The following is a 21,195-nucleotide window of genomic DNA, read 5'->3' on the forward strand; positions in this document are numbered from 1 at the left end:
CTGCCACTATGTTCAGATACAGAGATGGGGTCAATAAATAATCTTCCCAGTATGAAATGTTGCTTTGTGAGGGTTTTTAATTTCTATCAAGTTAGTAAGAAAACACAATTATTTTTAACTTCAAATATCTCCAGTTTCCCCTGTACACATACTGAAACCTCTTAAGAAAGTTCAGGATTTAATCTACATTTCTGGAACTATTCTCATCACTTGAACTTCTTAGCTTGAAAGGAATTGATTGAAGTAGGAAAGTGAATAAACTTTAAATGTTAATGTGAACATTAATTACAAAAAGTCATGGGACAGAATCAATCTCTGCTGAACCTGAATCTTTATTCTCAAAGGAATTATCAAGTTTTGCCAAACCCAGTAACTTACATCAATTTACTTTAATGCTAAATACAAGCAGTATTTTGAAATTAATTCTGATTATTTTCCTGTAAAAAAAAAAAAAAAAGTTAACTGCAGATTATCATTATAGCTACAGAAGTAACAGGTTTAATTGGGAATCTACTAGGAAACTCTTAATGAATGATTCAAAAACTTGTAATATTGTCACTTCCAGTTCAGTAGCAAAGATGTTAGCATTTAAATGATTTAACAACTTAATGAATGACATTTGTTTTTATGGTTATTCTGGGAAGTGTAGCCTGCTTCAGAGTTCCTGGGTTTACTCTCTTGGCTGAATAACAAAGACATAAAATTCTTCAAATTATACTGTATCAGTAAAAGAGTAATTTTTTAAATGCTTACAACTTTCAATAAAATTAGCCACCTTGTTTTACGGTATGTCTGCCTAAAAAGCTTAGCTTCACAGGTGTTTATATCTATGAAATAAGTATTTTGAAGCAAGTCTAACTCTACAGACTCTAGTCAGCTGGAAAGTCAGCATATCAGCCTGATTGATATTTAATTTCATTTAATATTTTTGTTTGTTCTACACCCTTTCCATAATTTTTGAATACTTTAAAACTAACAAAAAAGGCCATGTAGTATGTAAGGGAAAAACAATGACCCAACACAAACGATACTAGACTATTAGTAATTTCCTTTTTAAATCACACGTCAAGTCTACGAAATCCTATTTAATTGTAAGTTTTCAATGTTATTTTAACTAAAAACATTTTAAGAACTACTTGAAATGCTAGAAATTTTAAACTCTCCTATGTAAAATATTTCAAGGGCAATTATTATTATTATTTTCTTATTTTAAAATATGCAGTCTCCTAAATTATTCCAGGTTTGTTCTACAGAGAGATTAGTAGTCAAACTATTAAATTTCTCAAACAACTGAAGAGCCTTAAGAAACAGATGGATGACCTTGACACCACTGATGACTAAAAAGACTAACTTCACTGACAGCAAAGAAATCCACCACAAAAACCATTTCCTTCCAAACAAGAAATTTTCCAGCCTCCATATCACCAACTGGAATAGTCATAAGATAATAGCATTAGTCAAACTTAGTTCAAGCAGCTTTTTTGAAATACAGTCACACCATATGTAAAAGTGAAATTACTGTGGGAATGCACCTCAAGTGCAAATATAGTATGGTACTACATTGCAAAATGTTACCTACTCTGTGTTTAAATAATTCAAAGTATTACAGATTCTCTAACGCTAATATAAGTGTGTCTGGTAAAAAAGAACACATAGATTAGAATAAAATTTTCTCTTAGGGAGTTAATTCTTGATTTATTGTTAAGAATTTGTGTACCTAAATGAACTTCATCTACAGCTTCTGTTGAATTACTGAAAGATTCTTCTGAATTTTGCAATGTTAACGGCACTGTTACATATAGCATTTTTGTTACATCTGTTGCATTCTACTGAATAGTTATTTCATAATTAACATGGAAAACAATTTATTTAACTTAAGTGCAGTCTGAGTTACTTAAACTGAATTTATTCCTATAGTGACAGATTTTTTCCAATTCCAGATATTTTCATATGTTTTTCTACTTGGATCACACAAAACTTAATACTAAGCTTGGCATATTGTACTTCATCTTATGTACAGAAGATATCACATTTAATATTTCCAAAAATTAAAAAGGGAGATATGTCCATACGGCATTTTTCCTGGTCTTTGAAACCCAAGTGCGATCATCTTTCATTTACTAACTTCATCTGAGAGAACAAACTACTATGAAGAAGCTCAAGGCTAACAAATCTTTCCTCACACCAAACTGGCCAAGAGCTCAAGCTGCTTTTGTACAACTGCCATCATCCAAACAATTTATCAGAATAATCTCATTTACGAAAGCCAGTGTTTAAAAACATATTTTTAAAGTGATATTATCACATTTTGATGTCAAGTTGGCAGCTTTAGGTAACTTAATTACATATGCAGGTAAAAGGATCTCTCTAAAGCTTTTAACACTTCCAGTGATTAAGTTTTGATAAAACAGATTCACACACTTATCAATACATCTCTGCTCTAAGAAATATCTGTCTGAAAATGATAGCTGGAAATAGGAATTCCACCAAACAGGTAACAGAAACAGGAGTTCTTCTATTAATCCACTCAGACTACAGCAAGTCAATGAATTCCAAATACGACTAGTATCTTGTTACTGGACAAAGCGGATAACAATTACATAAAATTCATCCTCTTCTTGGAGTTTAAAAAAAAAAAAGTGGATCAGAATGCAAAATTCCAAATGACTAAAATCTCATGCTCCTTGATATATGTATACGTATTTTTTTTTACAAGATGATCAATGCTATTTGTTTTCAATGGCAATTCATAACAGCAGCAAAATTCATTACCAAACATAGGAATTAGTAATTTATACATTACCTAATGCTGCTCATGCTTCCAGTTTCTGATCCAAGCTTACATCTCTCCAGTTGGCTAGCTACAATCTGACGTTCAGCTTCAAGTTCTCGAGTCAGTCTCTCAAATTGCAGTTCCTGGAAAAAAATAAATGAAACCATTCATTTTAACTTCTCTCAAGATTAATAAGGTATCTCAGCACATAACAATAATCATGAAAAAAAAAAAAAAGAGAAAAAAAAAGCTAGTATAGTATCTTACAGGAAAACCTTTTTTGTTTTAACACATTCACAATTCAAGTTTTTGAGGTAACACCTACTCATTCCTTCATTCACTTTAATGATACGTGTCATAGAATCAATAGTTTATCAGGAATGGAATTTAAACAATTCAAGCCATATTAAAGTCATTCACAGTCTACGTAGATCTCTTACTAGAATAAAAATGTCTTTCAAAAGGAGATCTAACTATATTATCATAAGAAAATTTCTATTAGTTAAAAAAAAAAAGATGTAAAATTCTGCGGATGATCATATGGCAATTAAAGCTTTCCTAAATGAAAAAAATCAGTCATCATAGTACATGCTACTGAAATAAATTATACTGAAGGTATATTGTTATGTACTGAACATGGTTTAATTTCAGCATTTAATGATGTGCAGAAGGGAAACACAAAGTTTTGGACAAAAGCCGTATTAAAAATCCTGTCACTAAATGAATGTATTTTATTTTACTCTGTCATGGAAGCCAGATTAGCCCAACCAGGCAAGATTTATCCACAGACCTCATAAATATATTTCTAAAAAATTTAAATTTTTATACACAAGAGACTATTTTCTTAAATAAATAAATAAATTCATAAATAAAACAAGAAAAAATAAAATCCTCGCTATTCCCTAAAGAGCTGTATTTCCCACATATGGTATCAGAACTTTTATCAAATACAAAATAGAAACACTTTTAGGGAATTATGTTTATTTTAATTTTGCCAGACTTTGCTGCCCTTTTATTCTGGTCATAGTTACATAAAACTCATACATAAAAGGAAGAAGTTCTCTGGCCTCTCTGTGCATTTGTTGAGGGCTGAAGGAGATGTATTTTCTGAATCCACTTGTTAAACTACTCTTGTGTCCACACAAATGCATTCATTCTCTCTTTTCTCAGCCTTTTCTTTCAAAAGAGACATTTCCACGCTGCAGAGGTATGGAAGAGGGTGCACAGAATATGGTCTGGGCTCAGCTCTTAGACCCAACTACGTGCCTCTGAGGAACTTGGCACGTGGGAGAAAGGAAGAAATGGCAGGTGCAGAAGAAAGGATCCAAAAAGTCGTTGTCCTCTCTGCTACATAAAATCTTTGACCAAGAACCCAGTAGTATATGGAGGCATAAAATTGTAAGTAGGGAAACAGTAGCTGAAATGGAAGAAGAGAAGGGCTGGTGGCTGTTCTGTCTGACTTAGCTGGGCCACCCCCCTTTGTTTCTATTGTTACTGGCACGGAATGATTTCTCTCCTGCGCTAAACGTAAGGGGGAACCACCACACAGATTATGTACAGCAAGAAAAAGTTGGTGTACACTGAAGCGGCCACTAACTTTTTAATTTGACAGAGCTTACTTAATTCTGCATTCATTACTCCAAGCAAGACTACCAAGGGTACACCACCATCAAAAGAGTCAGATTGATATAAAGAGCAACCAAGACCTAACACTCCTCACTGAATGTTAATACTGCATGAGGAATCGTTGTTAATATTCTCTGCATGTGCTTTTGTTGTACTCCAAAATGTCTCTTTCTTTGTTTATAGATAACACTACTAAAAATCACCTAACAGAAATCATCTGGCTTAGATACGCCTACTTCACACAGAGCATTTGCTTGCTCACCTAATAAAATCACTTGTCTGAAAAGAGACTGTAGATCAACTTTCCAAGAGTTGTTATTCAAATTCTGGCCTTGTTTGGGTAAAATAATACACTTACTGCAGAAAGAATTGTAACAGAAATGTTATTGAAGTTTTGAAGAACATAAAATGAAAGTGCTATAGAATTTGCTACACGAGCATGCTTATACCTAAGCACATAAGCACTGCGAATTTTTGATAGCATGAAATAAAACAAAACCAAACATAACATAGTTTACTTTCAAAACAAAAGCTGTAACAGCTGTTCTATTCCACAGCCTTTTAAAATTACTTTATTCTATGATGGCAATGCTACCAATGCAGACTTTGAAGCTTAGCTTAATGGCTTCAGCCATCCACCTTCACTTCCTGTCCCAGCTGAGGTAGGCCAGACACGTTCTTGAACATGGCCTAAGAAAAGGCACTTTTTTTTTTCACCTGTATCACCTTTTCCTTTTCTGCTATCTGCATGGTATATCTTTTCATATATTTTATGTGCTACGTATGCTTCAGTTAATCACTCCACTGACTACTTTCCAGACATTTCTGTATCTTCCTAAAACCTTTATGCTGCAAGAAAAAAAATGTTCTGAAGACAAATTATTCATGAATCTGTTCTTCAAAATACACCTTTCTGTATTTGATGACCATCACTTATCTTTCTTTTCTACTCCTTTCTCTTCTCTTCAGCATTCCCTCTCTCATTTCCTAGCACACTTCATGACTCACCCTCCACTAATCTCCTTCAGTCCTACTATACGAATTCCTATTTTAGCAAATTCCCTAAAATTACAGGTTTCAGTAGGCTTTCTCTCTAGACTGTTAATCCCTTACTGAGGGAACACTTCTCTTCTTGAGATGTATAAACCCATGTTTTCTGCTTTCACTGTCCACAATATTTAAGTCCTGCCCTGCAGAGATGAATGGAAAAGGACAGTTGTGCGTACAACCCTTCTTAAACAGGAAGCAGAGATCACTTATGGAAACAGGATCACTTATGGAAAAAAATAACCTTGGGTTTCTAGAGCATGAAAGTGGCTGGAACAGGTAATCAGTAATTTCCTAACTAGCTTGCTTCAGTGTCTGCCATTTCTCACTTCATCGTCTTCTATCAGGTGACATCAGAAGTTACCAAGAGAAGGAAGGAGACAACGGTGGGGGGACTGAGAACGTGTGAGGGGGCAGACCCACACAACTATCCCCATTCCTTATTTTCAACATTCAGTATAACAAAAAACTGTGTTAAGTATTCCCTCATGTGATGTCCAACATGCAGGTCCACAGCATTGCCTCAGGAGCGAAAGAAGAAAAGGACTCAAATAAGAGTAGGGAGAATCTGCTATTCCTTTTCATCAAGAATCTGTCAGAAAAAAATTAATAAGCTTCCTCCTCTTTGTATGAGAAGCAGCTAGAGTGACTAATATTTGAATAAATCCATATGTCTAGATTTCAAGCAGCTGTCACAGTGCAAGAAGACAGAAACTAGAAACAGTATTTGCTTACATTTTATAAAAATAACCACTGAACCTGACTCCATCATTTGTCTTGCTTGTTCTGTTTACAGTCATTTTCGCCAGTTCATGCCATGTTGTGTTATCATCACAACCTTCTATTATTCATCACAACCAAGCTAATCTGAACGTCAAATTTAAAAACAAATTCCTAGCTGCTGATCATGCAAATCTGTTGTCAAGACAATCGCAGAATGAAGAACTGCGGGACCTACAACGCAACATCAAAACTGATCTAAGTAAGGCCACGTCAAACACAGCCTCATGGACTGCAAAGGCCAATGATGCCAATGCAAAGTGCACATGCAAAGGCAACGCAAAGCTGAAGTGACCAGTCTGACAGTCCTTAGCACCTAGCAACAGAGAAAGTGTGGGAGTGTGAAGCCAACAGAAAGATTAAGACATCATGATGGGAGTAATCCAGAGAAATCACTCAGGAGAGCAGCTTGGAAAGGGAGGAACTTCATGATAACTTTATCAAATTGTTCTGAAGTGCTAAAAAGAGTACCTATCTGCTAGGGCATGAAGCGATTTGTGTTTAAAAGTCGTAATTGTCCACTATCAACATTTTTTGGGGAAAAATATTAATTAGTCTATAAAGGGCAACTAAACAGGTTTCCTTTTTCAGTGTGGGACTTCTAGTCCATCTACCCTCTGCAGCCACTAAAGCATCAAGCAGTAAATAAGACTTGAGGCAAACTACGTGTCTAGGAGTGGTCCAGAAAACTGAACAGGCCCGACCCAAAGTTTCTCATCTGTATCTGCTGAGTGGCTTGTACTGGCTCATTTGCATGTCGGCAGCAGTAAAACAGCTCCAAAGAAATCTGACTGATACCTAGAGCTGATCCCGCCTTACTCTGCCCTTCGCAATCTTAAAAGTAATCCTTCGATCCTTTCACAGACAGATGTGTATTGACGTTGAGCAAAAGGCACAATAAAATTAGCAGAGATGGTAAAAAACAGCTGAAAAAATAATTTTAATCTAAACCGAATTTGATCTAAATTTAGGCTGACCAGACTTATGAATTTATTGAATTCCTAAGAATCTTAGCTCCATAACATTAAAAGAGAAAAATTGTCTCAGTTTTGACTGTAAACATGCTACATAAAACTACATTGGTACACTGACAGTCATTTAAATCTTCAAATACAGACAAATAACAGTACTGAGGAAAGGCTGGGAATCCCTGGTGAGATTAATAGAGAATGCTTGGTTACAGCTAAACAAAAGAAATGCTCTTGTGGACTGAAGTCTCTTATAGAAATATCTTAGGAAACACAGAACTTCCTAAGGTGCATAGGATGTGGAAATGTACATCACTCTCTACCTTGTTTTAATCTATTCAATGAGATAAGTTGTACCTCAATGTCACAAGCCGTCTGTGTATATTGCTATGCATATCCTACGGCATCATGCATACTTCCATACACTGCACATCTCTAAACTCCCAATTAAGCCATTATTAGCACTGTGGTGGCAACAAAACCTTCCTAACATATCATACTGGAAACACATGAGCAGCTGCATGCAAGGTACCTACTTCCTGTGGAAAACAGCAAAATCTAGAAAAGTTTAACTTGTTGGAAGTCCTGGAATAGCATTCAGACATGAACGAGACCTGACAGCCCACTCTGCATCTAGAAGGTAAACAGGAAGTCTCGATGCTTTCAAGCATGATTAAAAACATCACTAGCAACACCCCTATCAATCTGACACTGAATGTTGTTCAGAAGCTTCAAAATTGGGCTTTAGAAGCTACCATTCAGTCATTCTAGCTTCTCTAGCTTCTCTTTCTCTGTTATTGGACTGTGTTTTCACTTGTACTGTTCTTACTCTTTTCCACTGAAGCATTTCATTCTTCTCCATTTAATAAAATTAGGGTGTGGGTAACTGCCCAGAACAAGGCAAAAATTAGATGAACAGGGCAGTGGAAAATTCCAATAACTCTGTGGTAAACACGTCTCAGGATCTTAATGGAGGTATAAAAAGTTAAGATTTAAAAAAAAAAAAAAAAAGTCTAGCTATGAATGTACCTGTATGAAACTCCAAGTTTCCAGGTGACATCAATTTGGAGGAAGCAATTCATATATTGAAGGGCAGGACTGCCATTCAGACAAACCTTGAGAAGTTGCATAAATAGACCAACAGGAACATCGTGAAGTCCAAGAAAGAAAAAAATTAAAGTCCTGAATGTCATGAAGTTCCGAAGAGAAAAATGAGAAGTCCTGCATGAAGGCTGGACTAATCACATATAATCAGGGCAGCATCTCCACAAAAATGGTGTGGAAGACCAGTGGACAAGAAGTTGCGAGTCAGCAATGCAATGCTGTGGTGATGATGGCCAACAATATACTTTGCTGTGCTACCAAGAGAACTGGCAGCAGGATAAGGAAATAATTATCCCTCTCTGTTTGGTACTCCTGAAGCTGCATCTTGAGTACAGTCCCTGGTTTGGGGCCAAAAGAACAAGAAACACAAGATTTTAAAGACAAAACTTCAGAGGGCCACCAAGATGGTTAGAGGATTGAAGCACATACTGAACAAGGAGAAGCTGAATGATTTATTTATTTATTTAGGCTGGGGAAGAAAAGGTCTCCTGAGGACCCAATTGCAGACTTTTACTACTTAATGGGGGACAGTAGGGAAGACAGCACCAGACTCTAGTTAGAGGTACGTAGCAAATGAATGGACAAAAGGCAGCAGTGACAAGTTGCAATAATGCCTTATATCCGATCAGAATTTGCAAAACAAAAAGACAAAACAAAAAACAAAACAACAAAAAAAACACATCAAGGGTGCTTAAACTCTGGAAGAGGTTGAGGTTGCCTAGGCAGGTTGTGACATCTTAAATTTCCATGCTTGTAGTTTTCATCTGTACATCTGATCCAACACTGAAGCCAGTCCTGCTTGGTGTAGACCTCCGATGGTCTCCGGAGACTTCCCAGGATTCTAGAACTGACAAGTTCTGGGAATTACTGTTCCAAGACATGTGCCGATCTGTTTTATGGATTAGAAGAAGAGACCTGCCCAGAATAGATCGATGACTACCAAACTCTGATCATCATCCTGCTTACAAAAGATACATATGAGTTGACACAAGTGCTAGCATTTTATCAGCTAGAACCTCCATTTTTCGAGTTCATGCACTCTCCTATGCGAGAGCTTTTACAATCACATGCTTATCTACAGGAGACTAGCACAGCAATTCCCAATTTATGCTGGTTTTCATATGGATTATTTATGAAGTCAAGAACAAGTTTAGATGATCATGTTTAAATATACACTATTTCTTCCTTTTCATGTAAGATTACTTCAGAGAAATCCATTTCATGCCTTTAAAAACTTTTACAGAAATCAGACCCCATTTTATTTTCTATTTTTTGGATTCTGATACAAATGAGGTCACAATTACATTCAGTTGCACGTTTCAGCTCTCCAGGCACACTGCCCTGGTTCCTCTTTGAGTTACAGGCAAGCCTGGCTCTCTGAAGGCATACTGCCCAATTGCCTGGACTTCTGTTCCTAGCAAAATTACATTATTTCTTCTCTATCACAATCACCAAAGTTATTCAAATTATTTTTTCTTTTTTCTTTTTTTTTTATTACAAATTACCCAGTCCCTTTTAATTCCATTTTTCCTCCTGTTTTGTATTCAGCTTCCATCTTTTAGCTCTCTCCCTTTTTTTCCCCTTCTCACTAGTTTTTGCATCCCTTGCCAACACACACAATGGTTTATCATGCACCATGATTGCTGTGGTATTCCACTTCCTCTCAGGCAAACTACTTCAGTCCCCAAAGTAATGAAATGTAAGCAAAAGCCTTGGACTGTTAGGACAGGATTAGAACTACTAAGAGCTTTCTTATCTCATATGTTGGCTACTACTCCTTTCGGAGTAGCAATGTAAAGAGGATGTAAGATAAATTGACTTTCTAACTCACTTTGACTTGCTTTAGGGCTTATTAATTGTAAAGTTCAAGGTTGTAGCAAAACAAAACCTCTGAGACACTGGATATTCTCCAAGGAGAGCGAGAGAAACAGGGCTGGAGTTAAGGAACAGATCCTGACTCTTCAGTATTAAATTGGCCTGAAATTGTAATCCCGGTTTACTCCTCTGCTGTCAAAGATTTACTAAATCTATGTTGAAAATAATAACATTTTAAAAAATCCTTTTATGGTGGCAGTTTTTGGAGCCCAGTTTTGCATGTTCAGGAAATCTAGTACATCAGACAGAACTGTGGACTGATGCCTTTTACACCTTGATCTTCTGATACATATCTGTAGGGCATTTCTGTTCTGAAAAGAGCAATGTTGCCCTGTTATAGCTGGAAGATGCTTATGATGATGTAAAGATTATTTGTATGGTTTAAAGATGTGAAAAGCTAAGACAGTGAAACAATGTGGTTTCATGAAGTGAAACTTCTAAAAATGATGTGGACAGCAAAGCACCGAGAAAACATTTTTTGATTCTGACAACACACTCAGGTTCCACTTTTCTTTCTTCTCTGATCTATAATCTGCTGTGCATTATGCTGAGATGCTAGTGATACCTACAGAGGTGTCAGTATACTCACCAACATATGTGCATACTAAAGCCACACAACTCTTTGCACGCAATCTTTTTGTCAGCGTTTATAAATCCAAAGTCTTCTCCAGCATCTCACTCATGGGGTTCTCCAGTTCTCCATTTATACATCTCTTACTAGTCTTCCCTTCCAGAGTTTTGAAGTTACATGTCATCCTAGGCATTGCATGCAGATGAAGAGCATGCACTATAAATCCTGCCCAGAATGGTCTTAAGGAATTAGAGATGTCTGATCTCTTCCTCTTCTCCTGCTTCCAGTGGAGAAATTATTCAGGTGAACAATCTTCTCTCTTGTTTTCACTTGTCTTGTACGAGACTGATTTCTCAATCAATACATAGACTGTCAGTGTAGTACATCCAAGAACAGACTGCGTAATTTGCAATTATCATTGAATGTTTGAATTAATCAGGATTGTGGATCTGAATATTATCATGAGTAGCTATTAAAGAACTAGTCATTAATATGTTGGTCAGAGATTCAGAAATTATATAACAAAGCAAAAACAGGCTAGTTATTTTTTAGGATAAGTTACTGTATGCAACCTAACGTCTACAAGATTTTGCTCTTCTTTTCTTCCAGCTAATAACACAGAAGCTTGATTTTCTGCATACTCTCAGGACTCAAGTTTGCTACACTTACTAAATGTGGCTGGACTTTCAAACAAATAGAGAATTATAATGAATCTGATATTATAATGTTTTTTAACAACAACAAAAGTCTAGTATTCTAGATTACATTGATTAGTCAAATAAATTACATATATCTACTACTCTGAAGTAGTAAAGAAGAAAGGAAAGAGTCTTTCTTGGCTAAAAAGTTGAGCTTAAGGACTGCAAGCCCTCAAGATTTACTCATTTCCTCTCACAGATGATTCTGTGGCAGTAGCAGTTAAATTTGATAGTCCAAAATATGCTTCTGCATTTTTCCTCTTTCATTACTTCTGCCATTAAAAATACAAAAAGATGAGAACTAGTACAATAATTAGACAATTCATTCCTTTTCTGGCTACCCTGCAGAAATACCATGCATTAAAGTAATTCCCAACAGATTCATATTGTTTTTTATGAAAGAGAAAAGCAATTAGTAACGAAAATGTTAGTTTTAAAAAGGTAACATTATGATCTTAATGTGGTATGAATAGGCTCATCATTTGAACAAAGTAAAAAGGTTTTCATAATGAAATTACAGTCTAAAAATTACCTGTTTGAAAACAAGAAGGAAAGGAACACACAGTTCAGAATAACACTTGTAGTATGGACGAAGATAATTTCTTTAATTTGATTGTAAGGTCTTTATCTAATTGAATGAAAATAACTTGTATGGGTTGACACTACAAAAACACAGTATGGAATCTGCAGTACTGGCTGTCTAGTAACAGAGAGACATTTTGAAAGAGGTTAGAGAAGCAAGAAAGGTACAAAATTAATAGTTCTGGGAGTCTTCTACTCTCTCTATGGCTTGTACAGTCCAAAGGAAGGGTGACAGCAAGACATCGCACAGAGACTAGATTTTGGATCCCAGCGTAGGGAGTGTTCAGGATGCCCACAAGAAAAGACCAAATTCTTGCCATAGTCTCAAACAGTGCACAAAAGATGATTTGACACCTTGCAGCTGAGAAGTTGCTCTTTAGCAGTAATCATTGTGTGCTCAGATGTAACTTCCCTACCAAAGCCAGAAAACTGACCAGTTATAAAGTGCATAAAGAGAAAAACAAAGTCGAGCATTAGCTAAGAGTTAAGTCCTCACAGGCAGCATGATATGGTATCCTTAACATCATCATACTGGAAGCACATGCAGGGCCAACACAGGAGTCAAGAAAAGCTTAAGACACAACAAAAAGAAGTTAGTACAGTGAAACAGAAAGGCAAAGGAAGTCAATGGAAACAAAAAGTCTCCTTCTGAAAGCTGAAATCGTATTCCTCCTAAGTGACCATAAATACTGACAGATTGAACATAAAACCACAAGACAGGACAATATGGTTTTGAGGGGCAAATAACCAAAGGCATCAAAGCTAACAGCAAATCCTCCTTCGAATGCATCAGGAGCAAAAAGCTGCCTGGGGACTCTGTAGGGCCACTGGGTGATCAGGATACAAAAGGGTTCACTGAAGAGAAACTACGTGATTCCTTCAGAGAGGTTTGTGCTAATTCATGGGAAATTCCCATGGTAAGAACTCACTGAGGGAGTTTTATGACAGAATCTATCAGAAATTGAAGTGACTTCAGAATAGGTTCATGAAACACAGCGATGAAATAAACAGTGTCATCTGATCTTCCAGTTTATTTCCTCAGGAGTTCTGAAGGAACTAAAAGCATACATCCCTTAAAACTCATGCAGTACCTAAGAACTGAAAGACAGGGTACAAAATGGGAGATGAAGTTACAGAAGGTGATCCTCAAGGTGAAGGGGATCCTTTGGGAGTCTGCTCCATTTTGCTCTGCTTTAGTGCTTTTTTCTCCATCTGAGCTCTCTGTAGCTCACTTTTTTTTCCAGCTGATTTCTTTTTATGCCTTCTCCTTTTCCTTCTTAAAAGGTTAGACCTACTCTTGTGCTTCAAGAAGCAGCTGTAGAAGAAAATCATGACTCCAGACACTTAAACTTTCCCACTGCGTTCCTGTAATTCCAATGACATTGCGACTCAGACCATACAAGGAACTCCGTTTCTTCTGTTTTGTTCTCCAGAGCGTGAGGATTCGTGCACAGGCACTTGAGATGATGTCCCATCTGCTCCTTGCCTCCAAGGAGCGCATCGTAGCCTCCCCTCTCACTCTGCTCCATACATGCTTTCATATTGTCCCCTCTGGCCTTGCTTGTCTCCAGTTGTTTAACCCTAGCTTCAAGTCCAACTTATTGTCAGAGAGAATTGCAAAAGATGTCCCTGCACCTGTTTGGTAAGTGAATCTCTTCTCCCCACTGTAGCTCACAGTGTTTGGAGAGTGTCACTTGATTATGGAAGCTGAAATACTGTCAGTGACACCAGCCACACAGGTAGGTGTTGACCTAAATAATAAGCCCACTTCTGCCTGCACCCTTCCCTGGCAAAACTGAGTAGAAAATCCGAGAACCTGTCTCCTTGACTTCAACCTCAAGGTCACTGCAGTCTTGCTTAACTTTTTCCAGGTCACCCTTATTATATTATTGGTTCCCACATGGAAGGGCAGTGAGTCTTTGGGCTTGATGAGTCATTAGGATTCTTGATGGAAGCAGCCAGCGTCCTGTGACTGTGTGTCAAGTCACCAGATGCACACCAGTTTCCCACAGAAAGGAAATATCTTTATTCCTATAAAGGAATATCTGCTGCTGATATTCACTATTTCTTCTCCCTGACTGTTTAGACCTGTTGAGCTGTTGGCCTGGTTATCTCTTCCAGAGGAATGTATTCATTGTATTCATCTTTCCATTCTATTGCCAAGACTCCGCATCTGTTCTTCAGCTTTTTTTTTTGCTTTTTTTTTTAAATGAGAGTGGAGCTTCTGTCTTGCTGCCACAGGTCTCATGCTTCCAGGGTGGCTTGTTTTGCTATTCTTTCCCTATTTAAGTTTGCTTCTGATCTTCTGCTTTCTGCACAGAGGCCTCTGATATTGCCCCTGCTACGTTGCTGCTGAAATCTTCTTTATTTCCTGCTCAGTAACCCTACTGAAAAATATCTTACCTGCACTGCATGCAGTTCCTACGCCTGCCAGCTCTACAGTCCATTAGGATACGTGCCCCAGAGGTGAAGCCCCTATCCTGACCCCAGCCCAGTGGAGAGCAGCAGGCCCTCCCTGCTCCCACTTACTCAAGTGTCTGCATCCCCCCTTTCAGGAGCTCTGGCTTGGTCAATGCCTCTGTCATCATAGGAACAGCCCTATGGTCAGCAGCATCATGTCACCACTGTTTGATCACCAGCTTTACTACCACAATGTTACGCCACTGAACAAAGGAAGTTCTGCTCTTTTCATGTCAGAAATGACGTGGCCGAACTGAAAAGACAGAGAGAAGGGCTGCAATGATGATCAAAGGTATGAAAAGGATTTTCTGCCAGGAAAAACAGAGATGTGGTGCTTCCATCTGGAAAAGAAACAACTTAGGGAGGATATGACCGAGGTCTACAAAACCCTATATGGCATGTTCATTAGCTCTTCCAAACCAGAAAGTAGGGCATAGCAAATGAATAAGAATATTGAATAAGAGGCAGACTTGGAAACAGGTGAAAGAAGGTGGTTCTTTACCTAAAGGACATGTTTATTGATGTTTACTAAACATACAATGAATTTACTGGGTTGTCAAAATGTGAAAACAGGCAGGTTTTTATTATTACATCGCAGTATCATGTATTTCCCTCTTCTTACTCTTCCTTCCACATACGGTCATTGGCAAAGTCAAATTGTCTGACCATGGACAGCCGTTCTCATTAGTGAAACATACATTTATTGCCACAAAACAGAAACCAGAAAACATAATCAATCACGTATATATATATATTTATATTTTCATATATATATATTTTCATCCACAAAACATCCAGACTTGGAATCTGGACCATTCCTCCAGTATAACACAATATTTTTAATAAACAGCCAAACAAAAGCCGTGCAGTATTTGTTCCATGGAAAATGGAACACAAGAATTTGATGCACTGTAGTGGATCTGTGGCTATGATTCTGGGAGATCAGACATAAAAATGACACTTCCAGAGGTATCAGTCCTCACTAAAACAATGAAGCTGCATTCACAACAACAGTGATTACAGACTCTTGGTTCTAACACTAGTCATCTGCCACTGAAACGTCAGTAGATGAAAATGGACAGAAGCATCTCTACAGGGATGTTCCTTACAGCAGAGATAACCAGTCTTACAGCTACAGTACAATTACAAAATAAGAATGCCATAGGAATCATTGGTATTTATCATCAAAATGGGAAGAAAGTAATTCAAATCAATGAATCAACTTGTTCCATAACTGCAATCAGGGTATTTCATTGACATTGCTGTAGAAGTCACCTGAAGTTTAAGTCATTATTACAGCAAAAGACAACAATCAAAACTGGATCTAACCCTGCGTGATGAATGCAGAATCCTTATTCTGGCAACATTGTTACCTCCAACTATTCCATGCAAGACCAGGTACAAATAATGCGTATCGTTACAGCCCCAGGGCATGAGCGCAGAGCAAGCAGATAGGTATTCGTGCTCCCTTTTCAGAACAGACTGTTTTTTGGTATCAGAGTTGCTGAAGTAAGGCAAAGTAGAAAACAAAACAAAACAAACAAACAAACAACAAACAAGCCAGACCACACTGAATTTTCAACTCAGCACCTCAAGCTAACACAGGAAGGGGTGTGGGGGTGTAAGAACTGATTTCCAGCCACAGTTTCCAAGCTACGGTCACCTCCCATCTTAAATCTGCCTCCCCTGACCGCGGTGGGAGCGGGGGCTCAGCGAAACATATGCTCCCTGCTCCCCAGACCTGGCAGTGCCTGAGTGCCACAGATGCAGGCACCGTCTCCATGGCAGCACGAGGAAAACTGCTCCTGCCACGAACTGAGGCCGCGCCTGGGCCCTTGCTCTTACTTCACGCGTATAGATGAAGGCTGACATTTCTGAATGATCTTGAGCTTAAGCTGTGAACCTGGAATGGCAGCGCACATTTGCACAGCCTATTGAGGACACGAGATGACTCTGGCCAGTTGCAAACGCCAGTCAAGCCACCTGCTTGGACACCACAAGGCCGTATCTCAGCACCACACTAGGCCCTGAACACACATGATGGGAATCTTTGCAGGATCACAGAAGGGTTGAGGTTGGAAGGGACCCCTGATGGTCATCTGGTCCAATTCTCATGCCCAGAAAGGGCCACTTAGAGCAGGCAGCCCAGGACCATACCGGAATGGTTTTTGAAGACCTCCAAGGGGGTGGCAGCCTCCACCACCTGTCTGAACCACCTGTGCCGGTCACCCGCAAAGGGCAGAAACACTTTCTGATGGTCAGAGGGAGCCCTGTGGCCCCACCACAGCTTCAGCAGAAGGGAAGAATCACCTCCCTCAGCCTGCTGGCAGCACTCCTAATGCAGCCCTGGAGACCATCAGGCTTTTTTGCTGCAAGGGCACACTGTTGGCTCATGTTCAACTTGGCACCCACCAGGACCCTCTGGTCCTTTTCTGCAAAGCTGCTTTCCACCTGGTTGGTCCCCAGCATGTCTTGGTGCCTGGGATTAAATGGCACACCCCGTTTTTGCAACAAGACCTACCAAGGTTACTAAGGGAAATACTGCCTCAGGAGCAGAAAACATTGACTAGCCTTTCCAGAGGAGTCTCTGCAGTCCAGAATACACAAGTACTAGTGGCATTTGCAATGCTAAACTGTAAGAATAGAAGAAAGACTGCTTAATTTGCTGGGTCTGCTCTGTTGTCTATTCCTTGCATATTTCAGATTATGTAACCACTTGAGGAGGAAAATGTGAAATCAGACTGATTACTTAGCGAGTGCTGGGAATTTATGAAGTGATTTAATCTTTGGCATAAAAAGGAAGCCTAAATATTTAGTGTACTGAAGTCAGGTTTTTAAGCCAAATTTCATCTCTACCAAAACTTGTATTATTATTGTGTTGGTTTCCCACTCCTAAAGCTTGATTTTTATTCAGTAAAGACTGATTTTTCTTATTACATGGCTGGCAAAGTCTATATGTTTTCCAAAAGCAAAGTCACTTGCATTAGAATGAAAGAAATAATTTAATGGGATGCACTGACTGTACTCACTCCACTCTACTTCATTTCCTCAAACAAGAGGCTGCATTGACTGAGAGAGACACTTATCTGGCTCATGTCCATTGCACAGCAAAGTCATAAAGAGAGAGAAAGGGAGAAAGCAATACAGCCTTCCCTCCCTTGAATACATTCAAAAAAAGTGGGCAGAGACCCGTTTGCAACAGTGTTTTGGGATGCATTTGACAGCTACATCGGAAAATAAAGCATCTCCAGTTACTTTATGTCCCCCCCTTCCCCTCCCCCAAGAGCAAAACCCTCTACAAGTGTAACACTACTTCAGGGATTTTGAAAAAATCTAGCTCTTATAAATCAGGTCCCTTCCCATTCAGCAGCTTCATATCCCCATACAGAAGAACAGTTCCTCCCTCTTCTTCCAGTTCGTGCTCAACACAGGGAAGTAGTACAGAGCCCTCAGAATCACTCATCCCAGATGCATAAGGCAGTCTCTACATCCAAGAGGAACTACGAAAAACTAACCCTTTTTCTATTATGGAGTCTGGCAACCTCATTATTATCAGAACCCGTGGAAGAAGCCTCCTGGAGGCTGTTGAAATGGGTACCAATTATTTATGAACAGAACTTTAGTTTCATTTGACAAACTTGCAGAGCATCTCTCAGTCCAGGAAAACATGCTTTGGTTTACCTGCTATTGAGTTTACAGGCAGTTTTATGCATGTTACTACTCTGGGCACATTTTCTAGCATTCTCATCACTACGTTTCTCACAAAAAGAGGATGGCAGGAATCTCTGTAGCAATATAGTACCCATTGCTCTCAATACAGAACTTAAGTCAAGATAATTCACAAAATTTTACCTAGAAAAATACTCCATAGTTTGACTCCCAATAAAATGGAGACTACAAAGTTACATATGGTGGAAGAAACTTTAGAAGCAGTCATGGGAGAAATAACACTGGGTTAAAAGGACAAGAACTATGTGTCCTGAACTATAAATTCAAATATTTAGAGCTGGGAAAGCTTTAGATAATCAGATCCAAGACATTGTAACTACTCAAAGTGCCAAATTTAAATGACAACCACCATATGTAAATGATCTAATTACAAACATGAACACAAAATGCTTTGTTGAAAACCAGCAGGAGACGTCTTGAACAGTTTAGAAAGAAGAAAAAAATATACTTTAAAAAATATCAGTGTATATAGAATAATGTATACAACTTTGTATACATTGTATACAACAACAGTGTATATAGAATAATGAGGTCTCCTAATAAATACTGAATCTTATTTACTGAAGTTTTGCTGTGCGATTCAGATGTTAATTTCATGCTGCATTAAATGAACGACAGATAAAAACCCCTTTAAATGCTCACATCAGCTTTAAAAAAAAACTCAGTTTGATACGATTTTGAATTAACCTTACAAAAAAATTGCATTTAAATTTGCAAGCCACAATGACTTATAATTTTTATAATTCTAGTAGTGGGAATGGAGAGAGAAGGGCCTGGAAGACATAGGATAATCTACTCATAGCTGCAGACTGACAACAAGACCTTTTGATTACAGGAGAGCTAGATTCACCACCAGTTTAATTTATACTTAAACAGGCCTGAAGAACAATGATTAATAACTTAATGATCCAAGGATTTTATTAAAAACAATTAAGTATTTTAATATTGTATTGATTGGGTTTGGCCAAAGTTTTATTTTGTTCATTTCAGAGTTGACTACATTCCTGGTGCACACACACAATGGAAAACCAAAGGCAAAAATAATTCAGTTAAATAAACCTATGGGCTTTCAGGCTTTTCTTTTTCCCCCAAGGATGACGTTTGAAAAGTGTGTAATTTATCTTCTCTCTCTCTCTCTCTGTGAAGGTACAAGGTGTCCAGTCTTGTTTTCTCACAACAACAGCCTTCTAGATACCAAAACCACAAAGCAAGCTTAACATTTAAATAAGTTTGGAAAGAAAGGAAAAAACAAGAAAGCCAAGAAAAAAAAAATAAAGAAAATCAGCAACTGAGACAGTACACTCACTACATGGCTGCTGCAACAGGTGGACTGTTTTGTAAGATTAGCAGCCTACCATAAAATCCTTCTCCATAACAGAGCAAACCACAACGTGACAGTAGATAAACTCCGTTACAGTGAATTTAAGCACATGTATCCATGTAGACAGAATACCCCAAACATCTGCCCGTGTTTTTTTTCTATACTTTGTTGACGCTGCTGTCATCTGGACACATTATCCACACGTCCCCTGAAACCATGTATTGCAATTTCCATCAACTGAAATTACACCTGCTGAAGAGGGCAGAACTGATCGACTACAGCTTCTCCTGCTGTTGAGCTCAGACAAGCTGTTCATGAATTCAGCAGATGTTTTAGTAAACTAGGCCAAACTGATCTTTTGAAATCAATTTTCAACTTCACAAAAAATATATATAAATGCAGAGTAAAAGTCAGTGCTCTTCACAGCCATAAGTTCCCTCCTAGTGCATGCTTCAAAATTTCCTCGGGGACCAGCATGAGATGATAACAAAAATACATAATGACCAGTAATTCCCTAACATGTAGCAGTATTTTTATGTCATGACAGAAAGGCATCTGGAAAGAGTAGGGGCAGTGCAGACCATCAATAGTGACTGAGCTCCCATTGGAAAGGAGGCCAACCTAGTGCCCAAAAGTTCTCGTAAAATCACAGCAGATGCAGAAGCCTTCAGTGTACAGATTTCATTTTTCCAAATTGCCTTCTGAGATTTATTCATTTTTAAAGGGAATAGCATTTTTTCTTAAATAAACTTACTCTGTCATTCGGAAAAATCAATGAGAAAACTTCAAGTCCCTGTGCCATCTCAAAATTGCAGCTGATTTCTTCAAAATAATAAAAAACAAAGCCATTTGGTTAAGTTTTCCAAAAACATTGAAAATAAAAGTTTAAAGGAAGAATAGTTACACAAGCAGGTTGTGCAACAGCTTGGGGAACATGCCTGTGTCCCAATACAAGTTGCACTGATTTTATGGATAGCATTTCTGTTTTTCAACAGCCAGTATTAATTAGGACACAGATTCAGTGTGTTTCCTGTCATACAAACGTAAAAGTAAGGACAGGAGTCCCTGGCAGGACAAAAGATTTAGAAACAAACCCATTCAGAGTTTGTCCAAAGATATATCCAGAGTCTTATTTGGAGGTCACATCCAACCAGGCAATTTGTTTGGCTGCCTTATCTTGCATGCAGGCCACAGCCATCCCTGTTGTACTACTTACTAACAAAAGGAGGTTATTTACAGAAACCAGTGTCTGGACACCTTGCCTCTACATTTATCCAAGCTCATTTCCATTCTGGGGCAGTATAATGCTGATGCTGAAAACTAGAAGTAAGAATAGGAAACAGTAATAATCACTGCTGCCAGACTTTCCGAGCTGAAGCAATGCAGTAGCCCCAAGTTTCTGAACATACTACAGGAAAGAAATGGAATAAAGGGATATTGACAGTCTAACAATACCATAGATTTTGAACATTCAAAATACTGAATTTATTTCTAGCAACCCAGTAGTTGGAATCAATATCTGAATTAATTTTTGTTTTAAAAATCTCAATTACTTTGAAAAAATGTTTGAAAACTCAAAAGTTTACTCTACAAGACACACTTTAATCTGCATGTATTTACAGACAAAATAAAGCTGCACTCAAAAAAAAAAAAAAAAAAGA

General features: G+C 38.0%; 1 protein-coding gene across 10 annotated transcripts in view; it reads right to left on the reverse strand.

The window, feature by feature from the left end:
- Positions 1-21,195, reverse strand: part of CTNND2 (catenin delta 2) — a 644,010-nt gene that overhangs the window by 392,994 nt on the left and 229,821 nt on the right. For all 10 annotated transcript variants that reach the window (XR_011807716.1, XR_011807715.1, XM_072034965.1 and 7 more), the window contains one exon: positions 2,804-2,916. Coding sequence is in view for 8 of the 10 variants with exons in the window: in XM_072034965.1 (XP_071891066.1) it covers positions 2,804-2,916 (113 nt within the window). In the remaining 2 variants the exon portion in view is untranslated. The remainder of the gene's footprint in view (positions 1-2,803; positions 2,917-21,195) is intronic.

This window comes from Anas platyrhynchos, chromosome 2 (genome assembly GCF_047663525.1).
Source record: "Anas platyrhynchos isolate ZD024472 breed Pekin duck chromosome 2, IASCAAS_PekinDuck_T2T, whole genome shotgun sequence".
NCBI classification, from domain to species: domain Eukaryota; kingdom Metazoa; phylum Chordata; class Aves; order Anseriformes; family Anatidae; genus Anas; species Anas platyrhynchos.